Source organism: Paroedura picta, chromosome 16 (genome assembly GCF_049243985.1).
Source record: "Paroedura picta isolate Pp20150507F chromosome 16, Ppicta_v3.0, whole genome shotgun sequence".
In the NCBI taxonomy this organism is placed as follows: domain Eukaryota; kingdom Metazoa; phylum Chordata; class Lepidosauria; order Squamata; family Gekkonidae; genus Paroedura; species Paroedura picta.
Window position 1 is genome coordinate 7864674 of NC_135384.1, and position 25178 is coordinate 7889851.

The 25178-nt window shown below is 49.2% G+C and overlaps 1 protein-coding gene across 2 annotated transcripts; it reads left to right on the forward strand.

Moving 5' to 3' along the window:
• Nucleotides 1-546: 546 nt before the first annotated feature.
• Nucleotides 547-25160, forward strand: EPS8L1 (EPS8 signaling adaptor L1). 2 transcript variants are annotated; one of them, XM_077313903.1, is made up of 21 exons: nucleotides 547-671; nucleotides 4123-4164; nucleotides 4626-4669; nucleotides 6386-6444; nucleotides 7477-7638; nucleotides 7751-7900; nucleotides 8240-8322; nucleotides 8548-8690; nucleotides 9969-10021; nucleotides 10367-10493; nucleotides 11027-11115; nucleotides 11231-11305; nucleotides 11412-11560; nucleotides 12261-12402; nucleotides 13274-13302; nucleotides 18896-18989; nucleotides 19306-19476; nucleotides 20222-20321; nucleotides 21090-21261; nucleotides 21863-21995; nucleotides 22443-25160. In XM_077313903.1, exons 2-21 carry the CDS (start codon nucleotides 4148-4150, stop codon nucleotides 22509-22511), a joined length of 2061 nt encoding a protein of 686 aa, XP_077170018.1. In that variant the 5' UTR covers nucleotides 547-671; nucleotides 4123-4147; the 3' UTR covers nucleotides 22512-25160. The 2 variants fall into 2 exon arrangements, with proteins under 2 accessions (XP_077170018.1, XP_077170019.1); XM_077313904.1 differs by having other exon boundaries at nucleotides 4629-4669.
• Nucleotides 25161-25178: the final 18 nt, after the last annotated feature.

The window sequence follows — 25178 nt, forward strand, 5'->3', positions numbered from 1 at the left end:
TACACTCAACCCCCACCAAAGCTGGTGCAAAGGGAGGGCCTAATTAATGCACAGGTGAAAAGGAAGGGCTCGAAAAAGGGACACAATTGCTTAAACTGGACGGTTTCCCTTGAAGTCATTAGCACTCAACTTCTGAGAAGATCTACAAGCACAACAGTCCCAAAGATGGACATTTCATGTACACTAAGAGACTGAACATGACTTCCCAGTGTGCACGTTACGGGGCTGCTCCGCCAAAGACGTGTGCAAGCGCTGCACGTGACCCTCCTCATAAAATTGGGTCCTAGTTCAAGCTTGCATGATATAAACATTTTCAGTTTGACACTCTGCATCTTTCTTTCTTGGTGCCAACCAGCTGGGCCCAAGCACCTTCCAAAGGGATTCTAGCCCCAGATATGCCCTCCCCACCCCCTACTTGAGTTTCAAGTTCAGTCCTTAAAGTTTCAAGTGCAGTCTTTTTTTTTTTAACCACTCACCGAGCCTTTTGCTACCTGCCCAGGTATGCAAGAGGTGTGGCTCATGGGACAGGCTTGTTTGCTCAGGAACTCAAATCACACCGTTTCCAACTTCTTGTCAGGTCAGGATGCCTCCAGCTCTGTGCCCCAGAGAGATATCGGAGGGGTTCCAGAGCAGCTGAGCGTGGAGGCCTATTGTCTGCCAAAAGCGAACAGGTAAGTCTGAATGTCGGGTGGGGCTTCAGAGGGAGGTGGGATCTGAAAGGGGGATTTGAGGGCCAGGGTTCCTGAGGTCCAGATACATGGAGACCCCGTGAAGCAGAAGGAGAGAAGCAGAAAGTCGAGATTCTTGGGCCATTGGGCAGGGAGGATTTTAATAGCAAAAAAGCAGAGCTACAGAAGGTGCCGAAACAGTGACTTTAAGGGTCTTCCCATCAGCTTGCAGAGTAGAGGACCGAGAGTCCAGATTTTAAAATCTGATTTGAGAGTCCAGTTAGTCACCTAAGAAGATCCTGAGTTCCGTGCCGGGATATGGCAGAGCAGGGAGCATCCTGGGAGTTTCGTCTCCCCAAAGTGGGTACCCAAAACTGAGACGGACGATCTCGGTTGGGCTTTGTGAGGAAAATATTGCATTATGCATCTGTTCTCTTGCTTCTGCTGCCTCCGTGGCTTATTCTGCCATTCGCCCAAACAGCTTCGGGCAACTGTTTTGGTGAGAGGCCCACCATTTTGAAATTGCTTCCGAGATGGAAGGTTCCGGACTTTTATGAGAAAGGGCTATATAAGAGCCACAGCTCTCTTCCTGGGCCTTATTCCAGCCCAAGTTGATCAGTAATGAGAGGAGGGGGGAGACAGCAGGCCAAGGGCATATTTCAAGCAGGATTTGAGTCTCCACAAATACTTCCTCCCCCCCCCCCCTTAAAAACAAAGCATTGGTTGCTAACCAAGAATTCTTGAGTTTTCCTAGGCAAGGAATAAGGCATTGTTTGCGGCTGGCATTCAAACAGACTAAAGGAAATTAATGTGTTTTCTTGAGGGTTACGGATCACTAGTTTGGTTTTAAAAAATGTTTTTGGGTTTGGGTTTCATTGTTAACCATTATTGTGCCTTATTGCGTAGAAAGGCAGGATGTGCCTGTTTAAGAAAGGTGAGACTCCGGGAGCTAAGATTTCTGGGTTAAGGGTGCTTTTGAACAACTAAAAGCATGAGTGTTTCCTAATTTCCTCTGAAGGCTGCTACAAGGATTGGCCCTGCATGGGCTTCCCAGCCTGTGGCTTAGAGACCCTTGTATCTGAGCATTTGGTTGTGGCAACGCAAGAAAAAAGAAAACTCTGTGCATGCTCTGAGGTGCTTCCAGGCAGGTGGGTTTGTTTACGTTTGCATAGCCCATAAACAGGTCTTTGCATCCAAAACTGATTCCAATAGCGGAATAAAGGAAGAAAATGGAGTCCAATATTAGATTATAGGGACCGGTAAGGCTTGAGATGAAAAGACATAATCAACTTTTAGTCTGTATATGTTAATTTAGGGGACAATGGAAACTTTTTTGGGGAAATGCAGTATACGGAGATGCTAAAGAACAAGATATGTATTGTCAAATGCCAGCTTGATGCTTATCTATTCTTCAAATAGCAGCTCTGTAATATATAAAATTTCTCTCTTTTCTAAATACAAAATTTACGTAAAAAACAAAACAAAATTGATTCCAAGGGTCAGCTCTAGCCTAGATCCTCAAGAGCAGCAATAATAGTGATTTCCTAGACTCAGTAAGAATACAGTTGCCACCACTTTTTACACATAATTTAGAGATCCAGTTTGCTGTAGTAGTCAGGAGAAATGGCCTCTAATCTGGAGAACTGGGCTTCGTTCTCCGTTCCTACACATAAAGCCTGTTGGGAGATTCTGGGCCAGGCCCAGTTCTCTCCGAGCTCTCTCATCCTCACCTATCTCCCAAGGTGTCTGTTGGGGGAGAGGAAGGGAAGGCGATCGTGAGCCACTTTGATTCCTTCCGGTAGTAAAAAGTGGAGGCACCAAAAAGAACAGCTTCCCCTCTTAAAATATATCCTGCCCCTCCTCTCTGACTGCCTGAGGCCGTTCACAATATGAAATCCAATTTTAAAACTGCTCATATAAAGACCTCATCGCTCACAGAAACCAACCAGCACAGCAAAAACTCCAGTCAACAAACAGCAAACAACTCAAATAATAGGCACTTCCAAAAACAAAACAACAAAGTGGCAAAAAACATTTTTTTTCAACAAAACCCAGCTGAAATAAACACTGTCCTGGAACAGGGAAAGGCTGAGGACTGTGGGGCTATCACTGAAAAGGTCCTTATCCCCAGGGGTCACCTGTCTCTCCTTAAAAGGTCAGGCAAATATGGGGGGACCCATCCTGAGATGGTGAGGGTCGCCTTGTTGGAACAGCAAGCAGAAGAATCTGCACCGGCTGAATTTCTACCTTGGCAATGCAGCTCTGGGGAATTATTGCCTTTTATAACTGGCAAGCTCTTTGCCTGTAAATAAAAGGGGGGGGGGCGGATTCTTCTTGGAGGCTCGCCCAGGCTTTCGGAAGGATGGAGCTGCAAGAGCTTTCGTTTCTTGGCCTGTTAAACTAGATACCTGGTCAAAGCCCTCCCTCCCATCACGTCCTATCTGCCTGAATCAATATTAACTTGGCTTCCTTAGCGATCCACACCTGCGCCGCAGGTGAACCTTGGCTCTGGTACCTAGCTGGCAAATCTGTGGTTGGGTTGGAAGCCCATTTCGGAAGGAGGGGCCTGCCTTGACCAGGATCTCAGATTTACCTGGCATTTGGCCCCGTGTGGGCCAAAGGAGGAGTCTCTGCTCAGCGCCAGATTTTATGACGTTCAGTCTGGCTGGGAGCTTTAATAAAACACCGTCCTGCCCGATGAAAAATAAGAGGTGTGCCAGGAGTTACTGCGAGGCCTTAAAGAACAACGTGAAATCTGGTGACGGGGTGGGTTTTGGGTGGGGAGGATCACATTTCCATCCTTTGTCCTCTAGCTTCTCCAGATGCCAGAGTCCACCTTCCAAAATGTCCATCTTCTCCAGGGGAACTGTTCTCTGTGAGTCTACGGATGAGCTGTACTTCCAGGGGGTCCCCAGGTCCTCTCTGGAGACTGGCCTTTCCAATGACATCTGATCTCCAGATTTATGTAGGTCACTTCCTCTGAAGGAGATGGCGGCTTCAGAGGCCGGACTGTGCGGTACACCATAGAGTCTAGGAGCAATGGAAGTCCTAGGGTGCCACTCGATCCATTCTGGGCTTGTTCCCCTCCGCAGGCACTATGCCCCCAAATCTCTGGGCATTTCCCAAGCAGGGAATGCTGTCCATGGAGTTCCCCGTGTCTTTTTCTCCCCGGGGAAGCTGTTTTGTGACCCTTCACAAGAGAAGGATAGATTTGGGGTCTTTCCCTCACCTGAACCAGGCCCACAGTGCTGCAGTTCCCCCCGCACCTTGGTGCAAATCCTAAATACTGCAGCATCAGTCGACTTGGTGGTCCAGCAGCCTCTCTGCTTGCAGGAGATTCCCAGTTTCTCTCCGTGGCATCTCCAGGTGAAGGGTCTTAGGTAGCAAGTGTTGGGGAAAACCTTTCTCCTGCCGGGTGGACCGAGCGGTAACTGTTTCCGCTTGAATATTTCAGGTTGTGTTAAAAATCGAAGAGCACCATGAGCGACTCAGGAAGGTAAGAACGGTCGCTAGGGTGATGGTGTCATCCAGCCCCGGTTAGTCTCAGCAGTGCTTCCCATGGAAAGCTTTACTGTGCCGGGAGCTGGCTGCCTCGGGCATCGTAGTGTTAACAGGTGCGGGCTATGGGGGATATTGCACATAAATGCCTGTCTCATACTGCTGGGCTGAGCACGTTGCCTGCAGCCGTCGGGTTTTTAGGGGGAGATCGCGATAAGTTTAGCCAACTCTGGGCGAGGAAATGCCTAGAGATTTGGGGGAGGCCAAGTTTGGGGAGAGGCAGGTCCCCAGCACTGTATGATGGCACGGATCCGGGGGAGGCCAAACGGTGGGGCTCCAGAGGTCAGAAGACAGGGGTCTTCCAGGCTCTTGAGGATCTGGAGCGCCTTGGCAGGAGCAGGAGAAAGGGGCTGAGAAGAAAGTGCCTTCCGACTTGCCCAATTCTTTTTTTGTTGGCAGCAGCAGCAGTGATGCCCCCAAGCCAAGTGCCAGAGCCATCTATGGTGAGTCTGGGGGAGGGTCTCGTCACATTTGGGTGGGAGGAAGGCTCAAAACGGAATGCGGACGGGATTGCCAAGCCCTGGAAATCTGCCAGGATTAAAATTGCTCTCCAGACTGCAGCGATCAATCCCCCTGGAGCGAATTACTGCTTCTGATGGTGAACTTTATGGCATTATTTCTCAAGGAGGACCCAGCCCTCTCCAAAACCCCACCTCCCCAGCCTTTACCCTCAAATCTCCAGCATTTTCCCAAATCAGAGCTGGTACCCTGGCTGGCAGGGGACAGGGTCTGTCATCTGAGGCCCCTTGGAGGTTTCCTTCCTGCTCCCAGTAAACCACCTAGTAACCCACCTTTTGCTGGATCTTAGGCCTCAGCACCACTGCTTCACAGCTCTTTCTGAACCCACCTCTTCCAGGGGTTTCTCAATGGTGAAAAAGTGAGAAAGGCTGCATTAGTGAGCTGTACCACCTTGACTCCATACTCCAGATTTAGATGTTAGGCTTCTTCTCAACAAGGATCTGTCCTCTTGCTTCCAAAACATTGTAAAAGCCGCCTAGGCAGATGAGGCCATAATAGTAGGGGTGGGCAGGGGATGGGGGGTAAGGTTGCCAGATCCAAGTCAGGGAACTCCTGAAGATTTGGGGTTAGAGCCTGGGAGGGCCAGAGACCATGATGTCATAAAGGCTGCCCTCTGAATCGCTCATTTTACCCAGGGGAACTGATCTTTGGAGTCTGGAGTTGAGTTGTAATTCCCAGGTCCCACCTGGAGGCTGACATCCTTATGTAACAGTCAAAAGCAATACAATGGTTCTGCAAATTAGTTTGTTTGAAGCAGAGCTGCCCCTGTGGGATTGTTTTATCTGCAGCGGTTCCCCCTGCTTTTTGCATTGGAGCGTGTGCTATAAAGTTAAAGGATCTTTCTTGCAGACGTTCCAGTTTTTATATCTGCTGGGGATGACTGAATCACTGTTCCCCCCAAATAATTCACTTCTTGTGCTCCTTACTACAAACTCAGCCAGATGACTGGTGGGTCTTACACATCCCCTGCCTTCCTCCCCTGGAAATCTGTTTTCTGGGTTTTAACATCTAACGGTTATTAATGTGTGGGAGTGGGGAAAAGGAAGAAGGAAACCGAAGGGTTGACTTTTATGTGAGTGAGCTCTTCACAAGCCAACTAGTTCCCCCAGGGACAGGCACTAATTTATCTCCCTTTGCTGTAAGCCAGGGAATAACTTCTCCAGAACTGAAATGTCTTCCTTACAGGGACAGATTCTCGGGTGGCAAGACGAGGTCTTTTGAACTCGACGATCCTGTTTCGGAGCTAGTATTATGTGACATGGGTGGGAATTTACACAGGGTTCTAACTCTTCACCGTCCTCCCCTCTGGCAGCCTGAACCAGCTGTATGTTGGGGACATATTCAACTGGTGTGGCTTTCCTTGGCATGCAGAAAGGAAAGCTTAATCTGTTGGATGTCGGCCTTCTGTGCCATGATTAAAAGCACAGGGACACTGCAAGGAGATTCTTCCTTGCTAGGGAGGAAAGGGATGCTAGGAAGCACAGTAGTCTGCTACAGATTACCCCCCCCCTTTAAAAAAAAATACTTGATATTATATTCTCAATCCTTCTATTGCACTTAAGAAACACACCAAATTGACACGGAACTTCCTGGTCAGATCAATTTCCCCTCCTATCTAACATTTTTTGCTCTTTCTGCAGAACAGAGGAAAAAATATTCCAGCGTCATCATGGCGGATGTCTCCCAGTATCCTGTCAATGTAGGTGCCTCTCTTGGTCGTGTGGGTTCTCAGGGTGGAGGAAGATGTATTTAGTGAGTCAGAGTGGAAAGCATTGGGTGTGTCACATTGCTTAAGAGTGTCAGGAGAACCCGGATGGGTCAAGGCAACTGCCTGTGTCCAGCATTCTTTTTTTCAACAACAGTCATCCTGGATGTGTCTGGAAAGAGATAGGTCTTTTATGCACTGGTGATCCCCTTCGCTTTTGCCATGCATTCCTGTTGGATGTATTTTTCTCTTCTGCATGCCAGCTCATTTTCACTTTGCAGAAGGGTCGGGCTTTCATTTTCCTTCTGCATGGATTTAGTTCCTTTCAGGGTTCAGTTTGTTTTCCATTTCCTGGATTTCTGTTTTTAATAAGTCCCATTGCCCTGGTTTTTCCCCTTTCTTGGCTCCCGAGGCAAAGGAAATTCATAAGCAAAACACCATTGGATTTTCTCCCCCATCCTTTCCCCTGCCCCTAGGAGATCATGCTTCCACTACCAACACTGTGCAGCAGTCTTTGCTCACTAATCAGATTCAGGCAGGGGGATGCCTTTTGAAATTGCAAGGAGAGATTCATTTACTTCCAGGTAGCCATCTTTTGTAGATTTTCCCACCTTGCCTAAGCTCTAGTACTGCTTAAGCATTTTTTTTTAATGGCTCCTCTTAATAATGTAAATCTTTCTGGGAGTTAGTAAGAGCTAGGAGGGATCTTATTGGTGGACGCGTTCTCAGTCATGAAGGCCAGCATCTTTGTGGTGTTATTTCCTAGCCTCATCCACCTGGCAGAACGGCTCTGTCTTGTAGGCCCTCCGGCACTCTTTAAGGTCCTGGGGGGCCCTGATCTTATCAGGCAGAACATTCCTCCAGGCTGGAGCCAGGGCATACGTGCAAATAGCCTAGAACACATATATACACACACCCTGACTCTCTTGCATTGGAAGATTCAATGGCTGGGAGAACATGCCTTCCCAAGGACCTCTGCACTAGGTCCAGTCTGCCCATGTCTCTCTTGCTTCTGTGTCTTCCCAGCACCTTGTGACTTTCTCCATTGGGGAAGAAGATGATTTGGGCACGGTGGAGGATGCTGTGAGGAAACTTTGCGTCATGGACGCTCAGAGGAAGATCTGGGCTCAGGAGATGCTGCTTCAGGTCAACGGATCAGCCGTCAAGCTCTTTGATGTAAACTCCAAGGTAAAAAAGCCACCAAGGGAAGCATCGGGGATCAAGCAGACGTTGATGGGAGCCTCCTGCGTCCCAGTCCTGTATCTGGCATGGCACTAGATTACTTTGTTCCCCCTTGTAGGAGGAGCTGGAGACTTACGGGTTGGCCGCTGTCGTGCGGTGCGAGGCCGTCCGCCCCGAGACCCGGGCCCGATCCCTGCTCTTGCTGGTCTGCCAGGAGCCTGACCAGCCCAAGCCAGATGTCCACTTCTTCGAGTGCGACCATGTGGGGGTAAGAAAATTAAGGATACAGCAGATCCATTTTCTAATAAGGTGTTTCTCAAAATCTCATAAGCTGCAGCCGAGGGCAAAGTTTTCCCTTCTGTCATTGCCCTCCAACAGTAGGTGTTTAGAGGTACACTGCTTCTGGACATGGAGGTTCTATTTCACTGCCACGGCTGAAAAACCATTTGGGGAACCTAACTACAGCCTGGATCGTTGGTAGATGACCCCGTGGAGTCGTTGGGTTCGATCCTCTGCTAGCACCAGGAAAGCAGGTTTTTAGTTTCACGGGAGATGCTGCTTCCCCTTCTCAACCTTCTGACTAGCTCTTTTCCTCTTTCCTCTCCAGGCTGAATTGATCCAGCAGGACGTTCACAGTGCTCTGTTGGACTTCAAGTCCGGGGGTAATGCCCAAAGGAAAGAGGCTCTCAGGTGAACAGCTACGGAATGCGGCGCATCCAAGGGGACCAGAAAGGGGGACATTGTCACTTGGTGGGGGGGACTTAGCTGCATATGTAGTTATTTAGAAGCCCATGTGCTGATTCGTAGCCTTTAATCCATTTCTGCAGCCTGACCAGCTGGGTGTCGTTTCAGAGAAGAGCCGACCCTCCACCCCCTTTGCCTCAGCTGTTCTCCTTTTTTTTCTCTCCTTTTCAGGGCTACACAGAACTGGCTGGGCAACCAGCCCAAAGAGGCCCCCTATGCTGTGGTTCAGACCCCCAAGAAGGTCCCTTCCCGGACGAAAGTCATCACCCCTCCGGCCGCCGCCTCAGATCCAGCTGACCAGCAGCCTGCAAGCGGTGAGAGCCCAGGAAGGAAAAAGGGGCAAAGATAAAGACAAAGTTGGGTCCAAATGCTGGCAGGGGCTCATGGGAATTGTAGTCCATGGACATCTGGAGGGCCGCAGTTTGACTACCCCTGCCTTAGAGCATCACTTGTCATCCAGGGTATTTAGTTAACTGCTGCTGGAAACAGGACACAAAGGGGCTTAGCTGGGACTTGGGTCTTGCTGACAGCTTTAATTTTTTGTTAACGCTTGGTTTCATTTTCTCCTCACAGCGCCAGATTTTCACTCCCCCTTCCCTCTCCTTTCAGGGTTTGGGTTTATTTAAAGATCTCTTTTCAATTTTTGGTTTTGGGGGTGGGTGGGTCCGTGGGCAGGAGCGTGTTCATTTTATTCCTGCACGGAGCTTAGTATCTTTCAGGCACATTTATGAATGACAAATCGAACGGAGGTGACCTGGAGGACGGGTGGGCCCAGTAAGAGCCCCCCTCAGAGAGGCTTTTTGGAAATTTGATCACCTGCCATCCAAAACACTGCAAAATACATCATCATGAAATAAAAAACTTGCAATCTAAACAAGGTTCAAGGTTTATTTTAATTGATTCTTTGGGCCTCTTACGCTTTCGCCAAGTCCCAATGGGTACAAACCTACTCTGTGCAGATCTGTCTTCTTCCCAGAACTCCCTCAGGGCAGATCTTTCCCCCCATTGATGGGATATCTCACAATTTCCCCCGCCATTCCATTTAGGCAGATTCTGTGAATTTAGGCAGATTGCAAGTGGGTGGGGAGAGGGGGGTTGTGTGTTTGGCTCTTGTGGCCCTTTCTTGCATGCCCAAGGAAATGCTGATTGCCACTTGGGGTCGGAATGCGAATTTCTTCCAGGCCAGACTGGCCAGGGATTCTTGTTTTTGTTTGGGGAGGGGGGCATCATCTGGGCATAGAATTGGGGTCGCTGTGGATGGGCAGGCAGTTGCAAATGTCCTGCATTCTGCAGAGGGTTGGACTAGATGACCCCGGAGGTCCCTTCCATGATTCTATGATTTCTCAATATCTGGAGCTTTGCCCTATCTGTGTTGCAACAAAGAAATTTCCCATTAAATGCGTCTTATTCACTGAAACTCCTTTGGGCCTCATGTTCAAAAGAGCTACTCCAGGGTCTTTCTTGTATTTCTGTTCTGCAAAATTTCTCTCCAGAAGGCTGAAAAAGAGGCTGCCCCAAACCCGGATGTGCTTTCCGCAGGTTCTAGTCCAGCAGCCCTGCCCTTTCTAACCTTTCGCTCTTTCTGCTTCCAGAACTTTTGCCAAAGCAGCCTGACTTGGCCCTCATCCGTACGGAGCAGGACGTGGTGAGTGAGCTGGGAAGGCGTGACCGGCAAAATCAGGAGAGAGTGATTAGATTTCCAGAAAGTGGGAGGGGTTGCTGTGCAGGCAGGTAGGATTTTTAGATCTGCCTCAGTTCCACATTTGTATGAACCCGGTGGAACGGGCTACCTCCAGGGATGCCATTCTCCAGGTGGGGCCTGGGGATACCCAGGAACCACTGCTCATCTCCAGGCAACAAATCTCTCTTCCCCTGGAGGTTGGACTCTATGGCATTGTACCCCACTGAGGTCCCTGCCCTCCATCCCCAAATCTCCTAGAATGTCCTAATTTGGTTCTGTCATTATCTTCTCTCTCCCCCTCTCTGCCAGGAGCTGCTGAACCATGTGTTTGACGATGTGGAAGCCTTTATGGGGAAGTTGCAGAAGGCCGCCGAAGCCTTCCGCGTGCTGGAGCAACGCCAGCGCTCCTCAAAAGGGCGCCGCCGAGAGCCAGGCGGTGAGAGAGGGGCTGGACACTTCGACAGAGCAATAGTCGTCCCCCCACCCCACCCCAAAAAGCTGTGTCCCAACTGGAACCTAAGTTGGGGGTGGGCTTCCATATAGATGAGGTTGCTCAAAATACCATTGCGGTCAGCTCTGGTTGGAACTCTGGAGAACATTCAGGTTCTGTATCCTCCACATGCAACCAGCTGGGTGTCCTTGGGCGAGTCACAGTCCTGATACAGCTGTTCCCACAGAGCAGTAATATCAGGGCTGTCACAGCCCCAACCTACCTCACATTGTGGGGAGAGGAAAAGGAAAGGTGTGTAAGCTACTTTGAGACTCCTTCGAGACAACACTCAGCCGCTTCGAGGCTCCTTCACACAGTGAAAAGCGAGATACAAAAACCAACCCTTCTTCTTCTTTTCTTGACCATTAGGGATTTCCCAACTCCTCCTTGGCATCCCTAGCTGAGGTAAAATCTGAGGGCCCTAAAATGCCACGCTAGATTAACCCATACTGTGTTGTTCTTATTCGCCTTGCCTACAGTGGGGCTCCTGACCCTCCGAGCTCGGCCCCCTCGTGAAGAAGAATTCACAGACGTCCTGGCTAAGATGAAGTATTCCTTCAGCCTTCTGGTACGTGTCAGGGGGATGCGTGTGGCTCCCTTCCCAATATGTGTGAGTGGGGGGGGGGACCACTTTGCATGGCTCTTATTAACCACCGGACGTCTTTCCCCTCCTCTCCACCCAGGCGAGGCTCAAATCGAGTATCATGAACCCCTCCTCAGAGGAGCTGGTCTATTTTCTCTTCGGTCCCTTGAGAACGGTGAGTGAGAGGGCAGGCGGCCGAACCTTGGGGAAACTCAAACGTCTCTCTTCCGGGACCGGCGGAGCAGAAGTTCAGGATTCCACTTCTTCCCTCCTGTTTTTAGGTTGTGGAGGCGTCTGGGGGGCCGGAATTCGCCTCTGAGCTGCGTAGCCCCATGCTGACCCTGGAGGCCGTGTCCATGCTGCGGAGCTGTTTAGGAGAGAAGGAAGCTGCACTCTGGCATTCGCTCGGGGAAAACTGGACCAAGGCAAGGTACGATATCTGTACAGGGACATGAATCCGGATTTGTGGTGCTCAGATCATTGGCTTATTGAGAGCCAGCGTGGTGTAGTGGTTAAGAGTGGTGGTGGGGACTCTAATCTGGAGAACCAGGCTCGATTTCTCACTCCTCCTCCACGTGAAGCCAGCTGGGAGATCTTGGACCTGTCTCAGTTCTCCCAGAGCTCTCTCAGCCTCACCTACCTCACAGAGTGTCTGTGATGGGGAGGGGAAGGGTAGGCGATTGGACTCCTTTGGGGAGTTAAAACTGGCGTCCGAAAAGCTCAGCTCTTATTCTCCCGCCTCAACCGCAAGCCTAAATTTCCGAGTCTTCTCCTGAGCCTCAGTGTTTTCTCATTGGCTATTCAGCTGTGATGCCACAGCAGTGTTTTGCGGTAAAGGTGCTCCTCTGATTCTCATTGGCTGAGCTGCTGTGATGTCACAGAGAAGCTTTGGTAGCCGAGGCTCAACTACTGAGCTCTTTAAGACATCCCCAGAACCTCCCAGGTTGAATTTTCTGAGTTCTTTTTGGCATATTCAACCTGGGCTTGCACTGTGCTCCATACAGCTTGGTTGGTTTAAAACTCTGTTGCAGGCTGGCTTAAACTGTTTTGATGACTTTAGCCAGAAATGGGCAGGCAGCACTTGTGTGGTTGAGGGATTTCATGACTGCATCTATCGCTCTTTCTTCCAGAGTGGATTTTCCCCGGGACTACGCACCTCCCTACACCTTAACCTTCCAGAGCGGCTGGGAGCCACCCCGCCTGGACGCTTACGGGCAGCCCTGGGAAGATCCGGTTGAGATGCAGCATCGACATGAAGAGCGCCGTGCCCAGGTGAGGATCGGAATGAAAGATGGGCCGGACGAGTGGATGCAAATCCCGTGTCCCCAGGGCAAGGACGTAGACGCGGGAAGTCCAGCTATGACTCAGTGCAGAAGTGAGACAGCCGAAGAATTCAGCTCTCCTTCCCCAGAGGCAAGCTGCCTGCTGGTTTGCTCCAGAGATCCCATAATGGTGCATTTCTCACATTTAGGTCTCCTTCCCAATAGAGTCCGACAACCCAGTTCTTCAGAGGGCTTGTTGGGCAGGCCGTGGGTGTCAAAATCAACGGGGGGGAGTCCCAAGATGTCATGGCATTGGGTGTCTGGCCTGTCTTCTCAGTTCCTGCCCTTCTTTCCTGCCAACATGAGGCAGAGCTGCCATAGCAGTGGTAAAAGCAAGGGGGGGGTGAAAGGAGGGTGAAGGTGGTGATGTCACTTCCGGTGATGGCACTTCCAAGGGGGCATGGCCAGCTGACCACTTCCGGGAGTCCTCGAAGGCTGAAAACTTATTTCATTGGCTCCTCCGCTGTCAAAAAAGCCTGCCTTGGAGCGTTTAAAAAATTGGGATACAAAAACCCAGATCTTCTGTCTCAGCTTGACCTGACTCACAGGTTTGGGGCTGCATGAAATGGAGGAGGGGGAAACCCTGTAGGCTTTCTTAGTGCCTCTTGAGGGAAGGGACGTTATCCTACCACGCTGCCCAGCTAGGAGCAGAGCCTTCCACCGGACGGAAGGAGATGGAGGAAAAGCTGCTCGGCGGGACAAAGGGGCAGGATACGAACTGCTGTGATTCAGGGCAGGCTAGTTGACAGCGATAACTGGGAGGGACTTCAGGTTGCCGTATTTGTCGGTTGATGGTCTCTCTTTTTTCCTTCCCATCGCAGCAATCGGCTCCCACAATCGCCGCCAATGGGTAAGTCCCCGGACAAAGTATTGTGGGGGTGTCTTGGGAGACAGAAGAGGTGAAGAATGGCAGAGCCAGAAATTAGGACCCAGAAAAGTCAAAGAGCCAGGGAAATTGGATTAAGGATCACGAGGGATAGACAAAATGGGGGGGGGGGATGTGCTACATTATTCAGCAGTGGGAAAGCCCTGTACAGTTTTGTTTGGGTTTTTTACATGTTTCAGAACTTTTGCCCAATTCCTGCGTTACAATCCCCAAAGCTATGGAATGTCAGCTGCCTTTTAGGGTCTTTTGAAGAGATTAGTCTCGGCCATTTATGCCCCTACTCAATCTGCACACTCGGTGAATGCAAAACCAAACAGATTGCAAGAACAGGGCCCTGTTCTTGCACGGTGTAACCTTCAAGGACTTGTTGTCAGTGGGAAATCTTGGAGGGAGAAGGGAAGAGAAAGTTGGCTGTGTGATGGAGAAGAATTGAAGAGTGTTGGATAGGAAAGGGGGAAATTGAATGCCAGTTGTTCACGGGAAGCTTAAATTATCTCTGTATTGCTTTTTTAAAAAAACTATCTTTTTATCTGTCTGTCTGTCGTCTCTTTCTCTTTCTCCATCTGTGTTGAGAATAGCTGGGTCCGGTGGTGAGCCGGGGTACTAAAATCAGGGTTTACACTGGGGAAAAAGGGGCAGAAGCTTTAGCTGGGGCTGGTGGTAGTCCATAAGTCCACAGTGGAAGATAGCTGGGGTAAGCAGGAGGGGCTTAGGCTAGATGATAAGCAGACTCTTCCACATATAGGGGTGGGGGGCGGTGTTTCAAATTACTTCCTCAAATCTATCCTTGTTAATATAAGTGGCTCAGAATCCGTGTGGCCACCACTGTGAGACGTGGTGAGGACTTCCAAACTCAGAACCGCAGTGGTCGCCCCGTGAATTGCAGCTCTTTCTTCAAGTTTCTAGTCCTCTTTGCTCTTGGGAGGGGGGGGGAACCTTTCAAAAACAAACTGGAAGGAGAGAATTAAGATGCAATGGAACAATAAGGGAGGGGTTTTGATGCAGTTTCCGGATCGGATTTGCCCTCTTGTGCTCCTATACACCCATTGTGTTTTCAATGGCCCGTGAGTCCTAATCTCTGTGAAGATCAAGGGCCATTTCCCACGGCGATCTTTGTTGCAAATTGTTTGCGGAATGAAAAATCGCCATTTAAAATAGTGGAATTCGTCGTTTTGCACACCTGGCTTTGTAGTGGAATCAGTTGCGTTTTTTAGCGTTTCCCACAGGCTTCCGGTCTCGGCAGAAATCGCTAGAAAGGAAGCGCTATTGCCAAGCTTGTCCCGCCCCTGGCCGTCAAGCAGCCAATGGGCAGCCGTTAGCATGCTCCCAAACAGCCCCTTTCCCTTTAAGAAAGCTTTTTAAAAAAAAAAAACAGACCCATAGCAACGAATCTACGTAGATTCCTTGCACTGGAGAGACCCATCCAGCTGCCTAATGTGATCTATCGTTTGATTGTATGATCGTTGGCACGCTGGCTCGAGTGATAAAAATTCCCCCCCCCCCTTCTCACGGGCTCGATTTTCGGCTGAATTTATGTGTAAAAAATAAAGGGACTTTATTTCAGCAAACGGGCTTTTATGTGGTTTGTGCTTAGTGACTAAAGGTGAAGGACTGAAGCCAGGGAAGCCTCTAAACAGAAAGAGGCTCGCCGGTGCGTTTATCCCCGCTCGCTCCGAGAAAAAAAAATGGCGATCGCTTCACCGGAAGTTTGGAGGAGAGATCCAGGGGGAGGGACTTTGAAGAACCAGCTACAATGGTAACGCACAGGTCTTTAGCGCTACTGTTGCAGATTGGTTGCAGGAGTGTATCGCTATCCGGAGGGTGAATCCAGTTTTCTGGATTCCCCTGAAAGCGCCACAACGAAGCGCTTATTGCTGATCGGTTTCAGGATTGTTGCAGATTGTTGACGACGTCGTGCGTTATGGCAAATTAGTAGCGTTTTCAATCGGCAACCATTGTGCTATTTTTAAGCCGTGGGAAATGCCCCTAAGAAACACCTCAGAAGGAAACAAAAAATATTCAGCGATGTCAGTGGATTAATTTACGATCAGCCGCTTCTACTACACTTTCCATCAATTCCAAATGTCCCCACCACACTCAACCCTGCGAACTAATTTTGGTTGAGAGAGAAGGCCATGTCTACGCTGCAGACCGATACACGTTCTACCTACGTCATGTTGTCTTCCAGGTAATCGTGGGAAATTGGAGTTTGGTGCAGGCCAGGAGAATGTGTTAAATATTCTCTAGCCGCTCCCTGCACATAGCCCACAAAAACTCAAATTGCTAGAATTTCCCGGGCCAAGAGTTTTTGCTCCGACGCCATTTTAGATTTTTAGCGTCGCTGTGTCGGTAATGGCTCAGAAGCAATTTTAGATTTTTAGTAGCTGTGTCGGTATCTGAGGGGACCACCCAAAGCTGAGGGATCTTCAGTCTGGGAAATGACTCATCGACAGACACCTGAAACTGAGAAGAATGGACTAAGCCCCACAACCATCCCAGGAAAATGAGGAAATAAATGAGTGTCCACTGAGACAGGCTGTGTCACGGAGGGAGTGGAGTCTCCCACAGTTCTCAAAACAAACGGAAACCAGATGCCTCTTTTCTGGCCCAACCAGAAATTCTGGATCTGAGGCAGGACGGCCCGAAAGCTGAAGACGAGAGATTTGACTGCCCTGATGGGTCGCTGAAATAATGCAGCCAAGTGACCTCGCCCCTTTTTATTACGTTGGGTGGATTCACACAAAGTATTTATGATGAGATGTGAAATCACAGTCCAGGGGATGACTGTGTTTGTGTGGCTTTTTCACACCTTTGGAGGGTTGTGGAGATATTCCAGAACAAGCCAAGACGGCGGACCTCCCCTTCCCAGAAAAAACTTCAGCGTCCCAATTGCTACATTTGCCATGACAGATCTTCTTCACACACATATTCAGATGTGTGTAAAAAGTCAGTGTGGACGGATTATTGTTATTATTTTAAGATTTATTACCCTCCACTATCAGTGAAGCCGTCTCATGGCAGGTTATACAGTAATAAAACAGCACATAAATTATTATTATTATTATTATTATTTAGATTTATTTCCTGCCGCTCCCGGAAACCAGCTCGTGGAGGGGTACAAGTAGTCCGTTTTGCATGCCCTGCGGAACCCACAGAGTTCCTGCAGGGCCCTCAGCAATGGTCAGATGTTCCAGAAGAGGACCAGGAAGTCCAAGGTTCGAATTCCCAGTCAGCCAGGAAGCTCACTGGATGAAGAGCTCTCTAATTTACCTCGCACAAAGAAACAAAACAAGATGTTGTGAGGACCCAATTAGGAGGGAAGAACAATGTGGGACTGAATATAATGGTATGGCAGGGCGTCAGTGTATTCTGTGTGCAGTGAATGAGGCTGACGTTCCACTTGGATCACGTGTGAATAGACACTCAGAGTCTCCAGGAAACGTGGAGAAGAGAACCGGTCATGCCAGGCACATTTCTGCGGTTTGCAGCTACAAAGGACTGCCTCCCCACTCAATAAGGGTACTTAGTAGCTCTTGCTCACCCGAGGAGTTAAGAGATGAGTGCGCATTCTGCTGCTCAAGGGAATAGTAACCTAGGCCTTAACACAATTCATGTGAATGTTGAAAGAGCCCAGTTCTTTCCAAAAGGCCTTCTGCGCAGCACAGCAAGTTTAGCTGCCTGCAGCACAAGAAAAAGAAACTGAGGAGGTTTCACAAATACGCCTGCATGACTTCACTCTGAAAGTTATTTGGAGAAGGCTACCGCAGAACTACCCCTGTTTGCTTTACGGTCATGTGAATGCAGACCGAAGAACAGTTTGGCCGGCCATTGCTAGGTGGTGTAACCTGGGCGCGTTGCACCTGAATAGCACACAGAACAGGAGAGAGGCCAAATCACCTCCCCTCCTCCCCAAAACAATCCAAGCCGCAGCCTGAGAGGACACGGTGAACTATTTTCCCGCCGTGAAAAAGCCAGTCCTTGGCTGCTCATCAACTGCTGGGGGAACGAAGGCAGGAAATTAGCTAAACAAAAGGAAGTCTCGTTCGGGTCAGGAATAAGGCACAGAAGGGCAGTTCAGAAAGGGGGAGTAAGGAGAGTGTAGGACTTCTTGGAGCGAACGGGAATGAGAACAAGAGGAGTTTCAATGCCTTAGTCGGTGGGGGAGAACTCACGTAGCAAAGGGACCAGCAATGGGGAGATCTGGGGTCTTAGAGCAGGGGGGTAGGCCATCCCAACATTGGGGTCAAATGGGAAGGAGATGTAGTCAGGACTGTCGGTGACACAGATGAAGGGTAGCAGGTGGCGCAGGCCAGAAGCTCTGTCGATGGGCACCGAAGGGGAAAATAAGAGGATGAAAACAAGATGGCAGCTGTTAAAAGAAAGATGGCGCCCAGAAGAGAGCCAAGAGGGGGACGCTAGGGAGCCAGCTAAGGTAGGATGAGGAGAGGTGGAGGGCTTCCATTCTCCTTCTTCTCCTGTCCCCTTCTCTAGAGCAAAAATAGCCATCCCACCAGTTTCAACAGTGGCCACCATAAAATTGAGTTGGGAGGAGGACCTCAAAATGGCAGCAGGGGGATTCTCTGGTAGCAAACACCCCTGTTTCCTGAGAGGTACCAAGTTGCAACTGGTGTGGACCTATATCTTATGTTATCCTTTCCTGGTCATTTTCCATCTCTTCTTTCCTTCCTTCGGAGCATGGCAATTTTTTTCCCATTTCTCGGAACTTTTTGATGTGTGAAATGTTGATCTAGACACTTGGCTAATTTAACCTGTCAGTAAAAACTTTTTTTCAAAACCAGCTTGCCTCACAGTGTCAGCAAAAGCTATTTCCCGCTTGTCTATTTAAAATCAGCACGTTGACTCAAAACTGGGTGTAACCACAGGTGCGTTTTTGGAATTACACGGGTTTAAAGTGTATTCAGTAAAAAGTCATCTAAAACTTGGCCTCCTAGTGGATGCAAAAATTTTTCAAATTGATTTACCAGCTGACCTTTTGCTGATTAATCATCCACTGGTGGGTTCAATTTAAATGATCTTACTGATCACCAAACACCAATATAACTTTTTTGAGAATCACATTTATATCTCATGGCCCCCACTTCTCCCCTGCCCTGGGTTATGACATCACTTCTTTCTCCCCTCCCCAGCTCTTCCTCTCTTAGTTTGCAGTTGCCGCTGTATAAGTTCAGGTTCCATTTTGGATTGCTCTGGTAGCCAGCTGGGTGATCTTGGGCTAGTCACAGTTTTTGCACAGCAGTTCACTCAGAGCTCTCTCACCCCCACCTACCTCACAGAGTGTCTGTTGCGATTAGAGGAAAGGAAAGGCTCTGAGACTCTTGGGTTGTGAAAAACAGACCACTATTATCTTCTTCATATATCTCTGGAGAGTTTCTAGGCTCTTTTTCTAAAAGAATATGCAAGGTGGCTTACAGAGGAAATACACTATATAAAAATGCCTTCATGAATGCAAAGCAGCCATCAATTTCTAAAATGAAAGCTCAGCTCCTCTATGCCTCTCAGCCTGTAAACTGCTTTGAACTTCCTTTCTTCCCCACAGACACAAAAACGAAAGCAAGAGAGTAAGCTGCACTTACGACTTCGTAGCCAGAAACAGCAATGAACTGTCAGTCCTTCATGGAGAGGTGCTGGAGGTGAGTTGGCATCTTAGGGCGCTGCTTGGAGAGCATCACGATATTTGGAGACATACCCCCTCTAACCTGGAAGAGAGGAGCATAGGCAGAGAGACAATTGGCAACACCTTCAAACCTGGGGGAAAATGAGCTAATTTAGGTTGGGCTTGTAAGTTGACAGTGTCTTGATCACCTGCATTTAAGCAGGTTAGACTAGATGGTCTGTATGGACCCTTTCTCCTCTCTATGACTCTTCTCATGATTAAAAACAATGTGAAAAATGTGGTGGAATTTTTGCGTTGGCTTACCTGGGGACATTCCATTGGTTTTTGTTCAGGTCCTGGATGACAGCAAGAAGTGGTGGAAGGTTCAGAACAGCTATGGTCAGATTGGCTACGTGCCTTTCAATATTGTTACCCCTGTCCTGACCGGAGAAGGCAACGACCCTCAGAACCACAACAGAACGGCTGAAATCAATGGAACCAACTCTGCGAGAACACAAGCACCGGTACAGTGGACTGCACCAAGCAAGTGTCTTTTTAGTTTAGGGAAAGGACTAGAACTTGGGAATCTTGTAAAGCGTGATCAAGCATCATGCTTGGCATAGGAGGAGAGAACTTTGTAAAAACTGCCATAGCACTAGAATTTGGGGTAGCTGGGTGAACTCAACTGGTAACAACACAGTTGCACTTACCTGTAATTGTTGTTCACTGAGTGATCTTCTGTGCAGACACACATCCCTCCCTCCTTTCCCCACTGTGGACTTACGCTTATGAATTGATACTACCTTCCCATGGCAACGGATGGAGAACTGAGGGAGGACTGCTTTCCCCACTCACATCATGTGATTTTGGGGTGGGAAAGTCAGCCTGTGAGGGAGGGGGAGCACTACTGGGATCTAAAAACACTGCTTTAAAGCTTGCAGGCCTGCAAAATAACAGCACCCCCATATGGGGCTGCACAGAAGCTACGAAAATGAAGGAAACATTTCTCAGATCTCAGATCATCTAGTCCAGCCTTGTTTCCAATATTCGTTACCACAGACAGAGGTCCAACACTCAAATTACAGCAAATGTGAAAACCAGATTAAGCATGGTAGGAAATGACCTAAACTAGTCTGAGCATTGTAAAAACGACTCAGTACAGGAAATACGGAGGACCCAGCGACAGCCTTAGGATCACTGGAGACTCCGTCACAAGATAGGCTCTGCAGGAGACCAAAGTGTTGCTTGTGCTTCATTTCCTCTGCTTAGAAAACCCCACCGCAGCCACCTCCAAAGAACCAAATCCTACACCAGAATGGCCGGCGCTGGGCTAGTGCCGAAGGGCTTAACGTAGACCTGAATGATCGAGGTAAGAATTCCTTCCCTGAGGATCTGGTGAGGAAATATGTTTTAGGCTGCAGGGGAGCGCTCGGGCTGTGGGGGTGGCGGGGGGGGGAGACGGGGCGCTTTCAAGCCCAGGGGGGATGCTCTCCACTGGTGCGCCCAGCAGGGGGCGCCTGCAGCACCCTCTTGCACCAGGAAGGCCTTGCACCCCATCACATACACGGTGTCAGGCCTTCCAGGGCCAACGGGGGGCCCTCTGCGGCACCCGCTTCTCTTCCTGCACGCCCACCAGGGAGCCACTCTCCTCCCCCCTTGCACCCACCCGCTGCTCTCCACCACCCAAGACCTCCTAAGGTGAGCTACCGGGGAGGGGGTGTCCCTTTCCCTTGCCCCTTCTCCCCTTTCAAAGCCCATTTTTTATAAATGGGCTTTGCCGCTAGTATAATCATAAAAATCAGAAGATGTCTACCGTCCATCTGGTTAAAAAAGTCAATTCATTCTAAAGCCACCTCCGTCCTCCAGCGAGAAAGATGTAAACATGAGATGATGGGACTGATGTTTTGAGCAGGGAGGCCAGAATTTCGGAATTGTTTTCAGCCTCAACCATAGGCCTGGTGGAACAGCTGTTTCGCAGTCCCTGCGGAACTGTCCTTGGTCCCACATGGTCTCCATGTAGAATGTTCCACCTGGCCTTGGTTGAGGCCAAGTTCATATATTTGGGGCTGGGGATTTTAAGCAACTTCTGCTCACTCGATCTTAATTTCATGTGTGACATCACTTCCTGTTTCGACAGAGCGGTTCAGCAGCGTCAACGAGGAGCTGGCCCTGAGGCTGGCTAACGGGATGCCCGGGCGTGGCAAACATCTCCAGATCCAGAGAGCCCTAGACACCAGCGTGCCTTTAGATTATGAGTCCAACCCTGCTCAGGTCCGAGCCTGGCTAGAGGCCAAAGGATTCAACCCACTGTGAGTTGACATCTGTTTCTTTTGGAAACCATTTTGAGTTGGCCTGATGGGTCTGAGCAGCCTCCTCTACCTGCCTACCTGGATTTGCTGCTTTTTCATGTCTCATTGATGACTGTAGGTCTTTCTGGATAGTAGCCAATCATGAGGCCTACACGGGCCAACTTATCCCGCCCAGTTTTCCTAATTCCCAGGCTCCTGACCACACTTGAGCAGTCTTCTGGTTGACCACCACCAGAGGCATCCCCAATTTTCCCATCTTGTATCTTCTATTTTGACATCTCTCCATTGCTGGCTAGGGGGTCCTTTCCAATACTGATGCTAGCCAAATTGTAGGCTTCAAAATGCACCTGCCCAGATTACATTTTTCAGATTGGCTATTATTGGTGCCTCCCTGCTTTCTCATAGGCCCACATGGTCTGTGAGCTTCTAGGCCTTTTGGCACTGAGCTCTAACCATTGGCTTTTCCTTTGTGCAATCCTCCGCCTCCGTATGTGCAAGTCATGTTTAGCTTCTATTCCGTGTTTCTATGTGTATGGGTGCAAATGGCCGCCAATCCTTTTCTCCCTGCTCGATACTCTTCCACCTTCTCCCCCTCCCCCAGGACTGTCAACGCCTTGGGTGTTCTGAATGGAGCTCAGCTCTTCTCCTTGCAAAAGGAAGAATTCAAAGCCGTCAGCCCAGAGGAAGGAGCTCGCGTCTACAGCCAGGTTACGGTCCAGAGAGCCCTCTTGGAGGTAGATATGGCAGCTCTCACGTCTCTCCTAACAGGGCAGAAGAAGGATGCTGAAGATCTCTGGGAGGGAAAGAGTCCAGCGGGCTGCAGCAGCCATACCGGAAACTAGGGGACAGGGTGTAGATAGGGATGGGAGCTCTGGGTTTGGAGAATGCCTGAAGATTTCTCCAGGGCCACTGATCTCCTTAGTTGGGGGATGGCCAACTAAGGGGATCCCTTGGGGATTGGTATCCCTAGGTGTGGACAAGCTGAAAAGAGGTTGATTTTTCACCATGCTTGGAGTTGCTCTTAAGTGTAGCAAAGTCCATTACAGAGAGGTTGGGGGAAAGGTAGATTCTTCCAAGAAGGGTAGTGCTAATTCGTTTAGAATCATAGAGTTGGAAGGGGCCATACAGGCCATCTAGCCCAACCCTCTTCCTCAACGCAAGTTCATTTTCTTTTCTTCTAGGATTCTGGGAAAATATCGGAGCTGGAGGCGGTGATGAAGAAGCAGAAAAGGAAAGTAGAAGGTATTTGATTGGCTGGAGACCTCCCACGTTGCAATGCAGGAGTGCCCCCTGCAGGAACACTGAAGGACTGCATGGTAACAGACTCCAAAGAAGCTACGTCCCCGGCTTCTCTTTCCACATCTGCCGACAGCCATTTGATTAAGCCAATTGTTTTCCGTTGAATTCGTGTTTCTTTCTTATCTTCTTGGAAGGAATCGCTCTTTCTCTCCAGTGATAGCCCAGTGTTCCTCTTTGAAATTCACATCACGGAGCCGTCTTGTGTCTCCTTCCCTCCCTCCCCCGGGTGGGGATAGTAGAATGATTGCGCCACCTGCCTCTTTAAAAATGGAAGATATTTATATCGTATTTATTTCCTTCTGTCGCAGAGTTAAATCATGTTTTGTGCCATTCCAAAAATGCAAAATGCGAACCCACAAGTTTGCAGCCGTCTCCCGTTCAAATTTCCTCGCTGCAGCCAGCAGATATCCGTAGAAAATGTCGACTTAAAATTGCATTTGTTTCCAGCTTTGCACATCTCTGTTGTTACATTCATATTTACACATATGAGTTACCTCTTGCTAACTCAGATCGTGGGTCCTTATAGCCCAGGATGGTTTGGTCTGCTGGCAGTGGTTGTCTGGAGCATCAGAGGGAGAGAGCAGCAGTTGCTCTCCAGGGTCATAAGTAAAGATATTTCACATCAACTGCCACGTGAGCCTTGTTACTGGAGGTGCCGGGGACTTGAACCTGGGACCTACTGCATGGCAAGCAGACACTCTGTCACTGAGCAGGTGTGTGTGTGCACGTGTGAACACAAGACCCCAGCGTGTACAGCGTGCCACTCTTCACTTCTTTCTCCGTTCTTCACGTCACTTGTTGCATATCTCACGCTGCATCATGGGTTTTATAGTTCTCAATCAGCATAAAAATTCATTGTTGTTCACAGCTGGTTTATCCATGTAGCACTTGTAGGGCTTTCAGGGACCCTACACAGTGCCCCCCCCCAGCCTAAAGGGCCACTTACCCCCAATGCCGAGGGAAGGAAGATAAGGAAACCAGAGAGGCTGAATCCCTCTACAAGCTTTCTACGGTGGCTGATAAGGGACAGTACAAAAAGACAGCCTGCCCTGCCTTACTTCTTGGTGGTGCAGTTCGCACAAACACACACATTTATGATCTGAGCTGTCCTGGGGATCAATAACAAGAGCCCCAAATTGGCCACCTGCATGCCAGAAGCCTGTGTTCTGGTTAGGAAAGAAAGCATTCCAGAGCTCTCCTTGAGGGCTGAACAAAAGTGGTATGCTCATGTAGTGGGGGCTGGGGGGGGCACGATAAATACCCCCACCCCAGATATCTGTTTGGATGATCACTGTTTGTGCTGAAGAACTTCCTTAAAGTGCCCTATTGCCCATCGTTTCCCTCTGAATCAGCAAAAAAGAAAAGTGTAGTGAAATGGGTAATAAAGACTTCACTGGAACATGATTAGGAGTGGAGGGAAACCCAGAAACAACGACAACGGCCCCACTCTGGCTCTTGGTACTGCGGCTCCCGCAAATCCTTAAACCGGGCCTGCAGGTATTTGTTCCAGGTTATAATCATTGCAGCCGTAATTCCAGCTCTGCGGTCCATCAGCACTAGATAGCAGTGATGACCTTGCTAAAGGAACACAACAAAACAAAATCAGAGTCCAGTGGCACCTTTAAGCCCAACAAAGATTTATTCAAGGCATGCAAGCACTCGAAAGCTGACGCCTTGAATAAATCTTTGCTGGTCTTAAAGGTTCCATTGGACTCTGATTTTGTTTTGTTGTGCTGCTTCAGACCAACACGGCTACCCGCTTGAACCTTGCTAAAGGAAGTTATCTCTACCTTGTTTTTCTCCATTTACCCTTGGGCAGGGCAGGGGGGGGAGGGAGGAAGTAAACAGAGGCAACTGTGAAATTGCACATGCCAGACTCTTCCTTTCCAGGAGTAATGTATCCTTCTGCAAGGGAGGCTGGTATAAAGTGGTGGAACAAGATCATGCATCTCGCTTAAAGAGATTGTTCCGTGTCCCTACCCCACCCTGACTCGGGGGAAGCTGCTACTGAGCAGTACCACCTAGCGCCACTGGGTGGCAGACGCCATTCAAAGCAAGCCAAGACATTGGCGTTGAAAAGTTTTCTGGATGGAATTTCCTTTCCCCACTTTTGTGAGGATTGCTATTTTGCCAGGGTTTGAGGAGCTTGGCCTGAAAACATCCCCCTTGCCACGTGTGTTTTTGAGAGCAACCCCCCCCCCCATTCTGCTCAATTCCAGGGAGACTTTTGTGCAACAGAATACGGCATTTTGTCCCCCCCCTCCCCCCAAAGAAAAGCTTTTTTGTGGGGTTTTGTCCTTTATTTTGGTGTATGCCTCGTATTTCTCCATTATGGTGGGTCTGGTTAGGGAATCTTTTTCCCCCAGCTCTTTTCACAAAACCTGGGTCTCTCTGATCTTGGAGCTCTTTCCTGCTTTCACCCATTTCCTTTCCCACTTAGGAGCATTGAGAATGTTAATAGCGACTTCCTAACAATTGTTTGCCCTTCGTCTCTTGGCCCGAATTTCCTGTTGCTGGTTCCCAGTCCCCCCTGAAATATTTATTTTTAATGCGTATTTATATTAATTTAATCTTGGCTGCTATAAAGAGTTTGGAAATGACTTTTTTCTTCTTCTTTT

Coding starts and splice junctions, on each gene's coding strand:
- EPS8L1 (XM_077313903.1), top strand. Junction 4,670..6,385: donor AAGTGCCAGAGCCATCTATG/GTGAGTCTGGGG, acceptor CTCTTTCTGCAG/AACAGAGGAAAAAATATTCC. Junction 18,990..19,305: donor TTCATGGAGAGGTGCTGGAG/GTGAGTTGGCAT, acceptor GTTTTTGTTCAG/GTCCTGGATGACAGCAAGAA.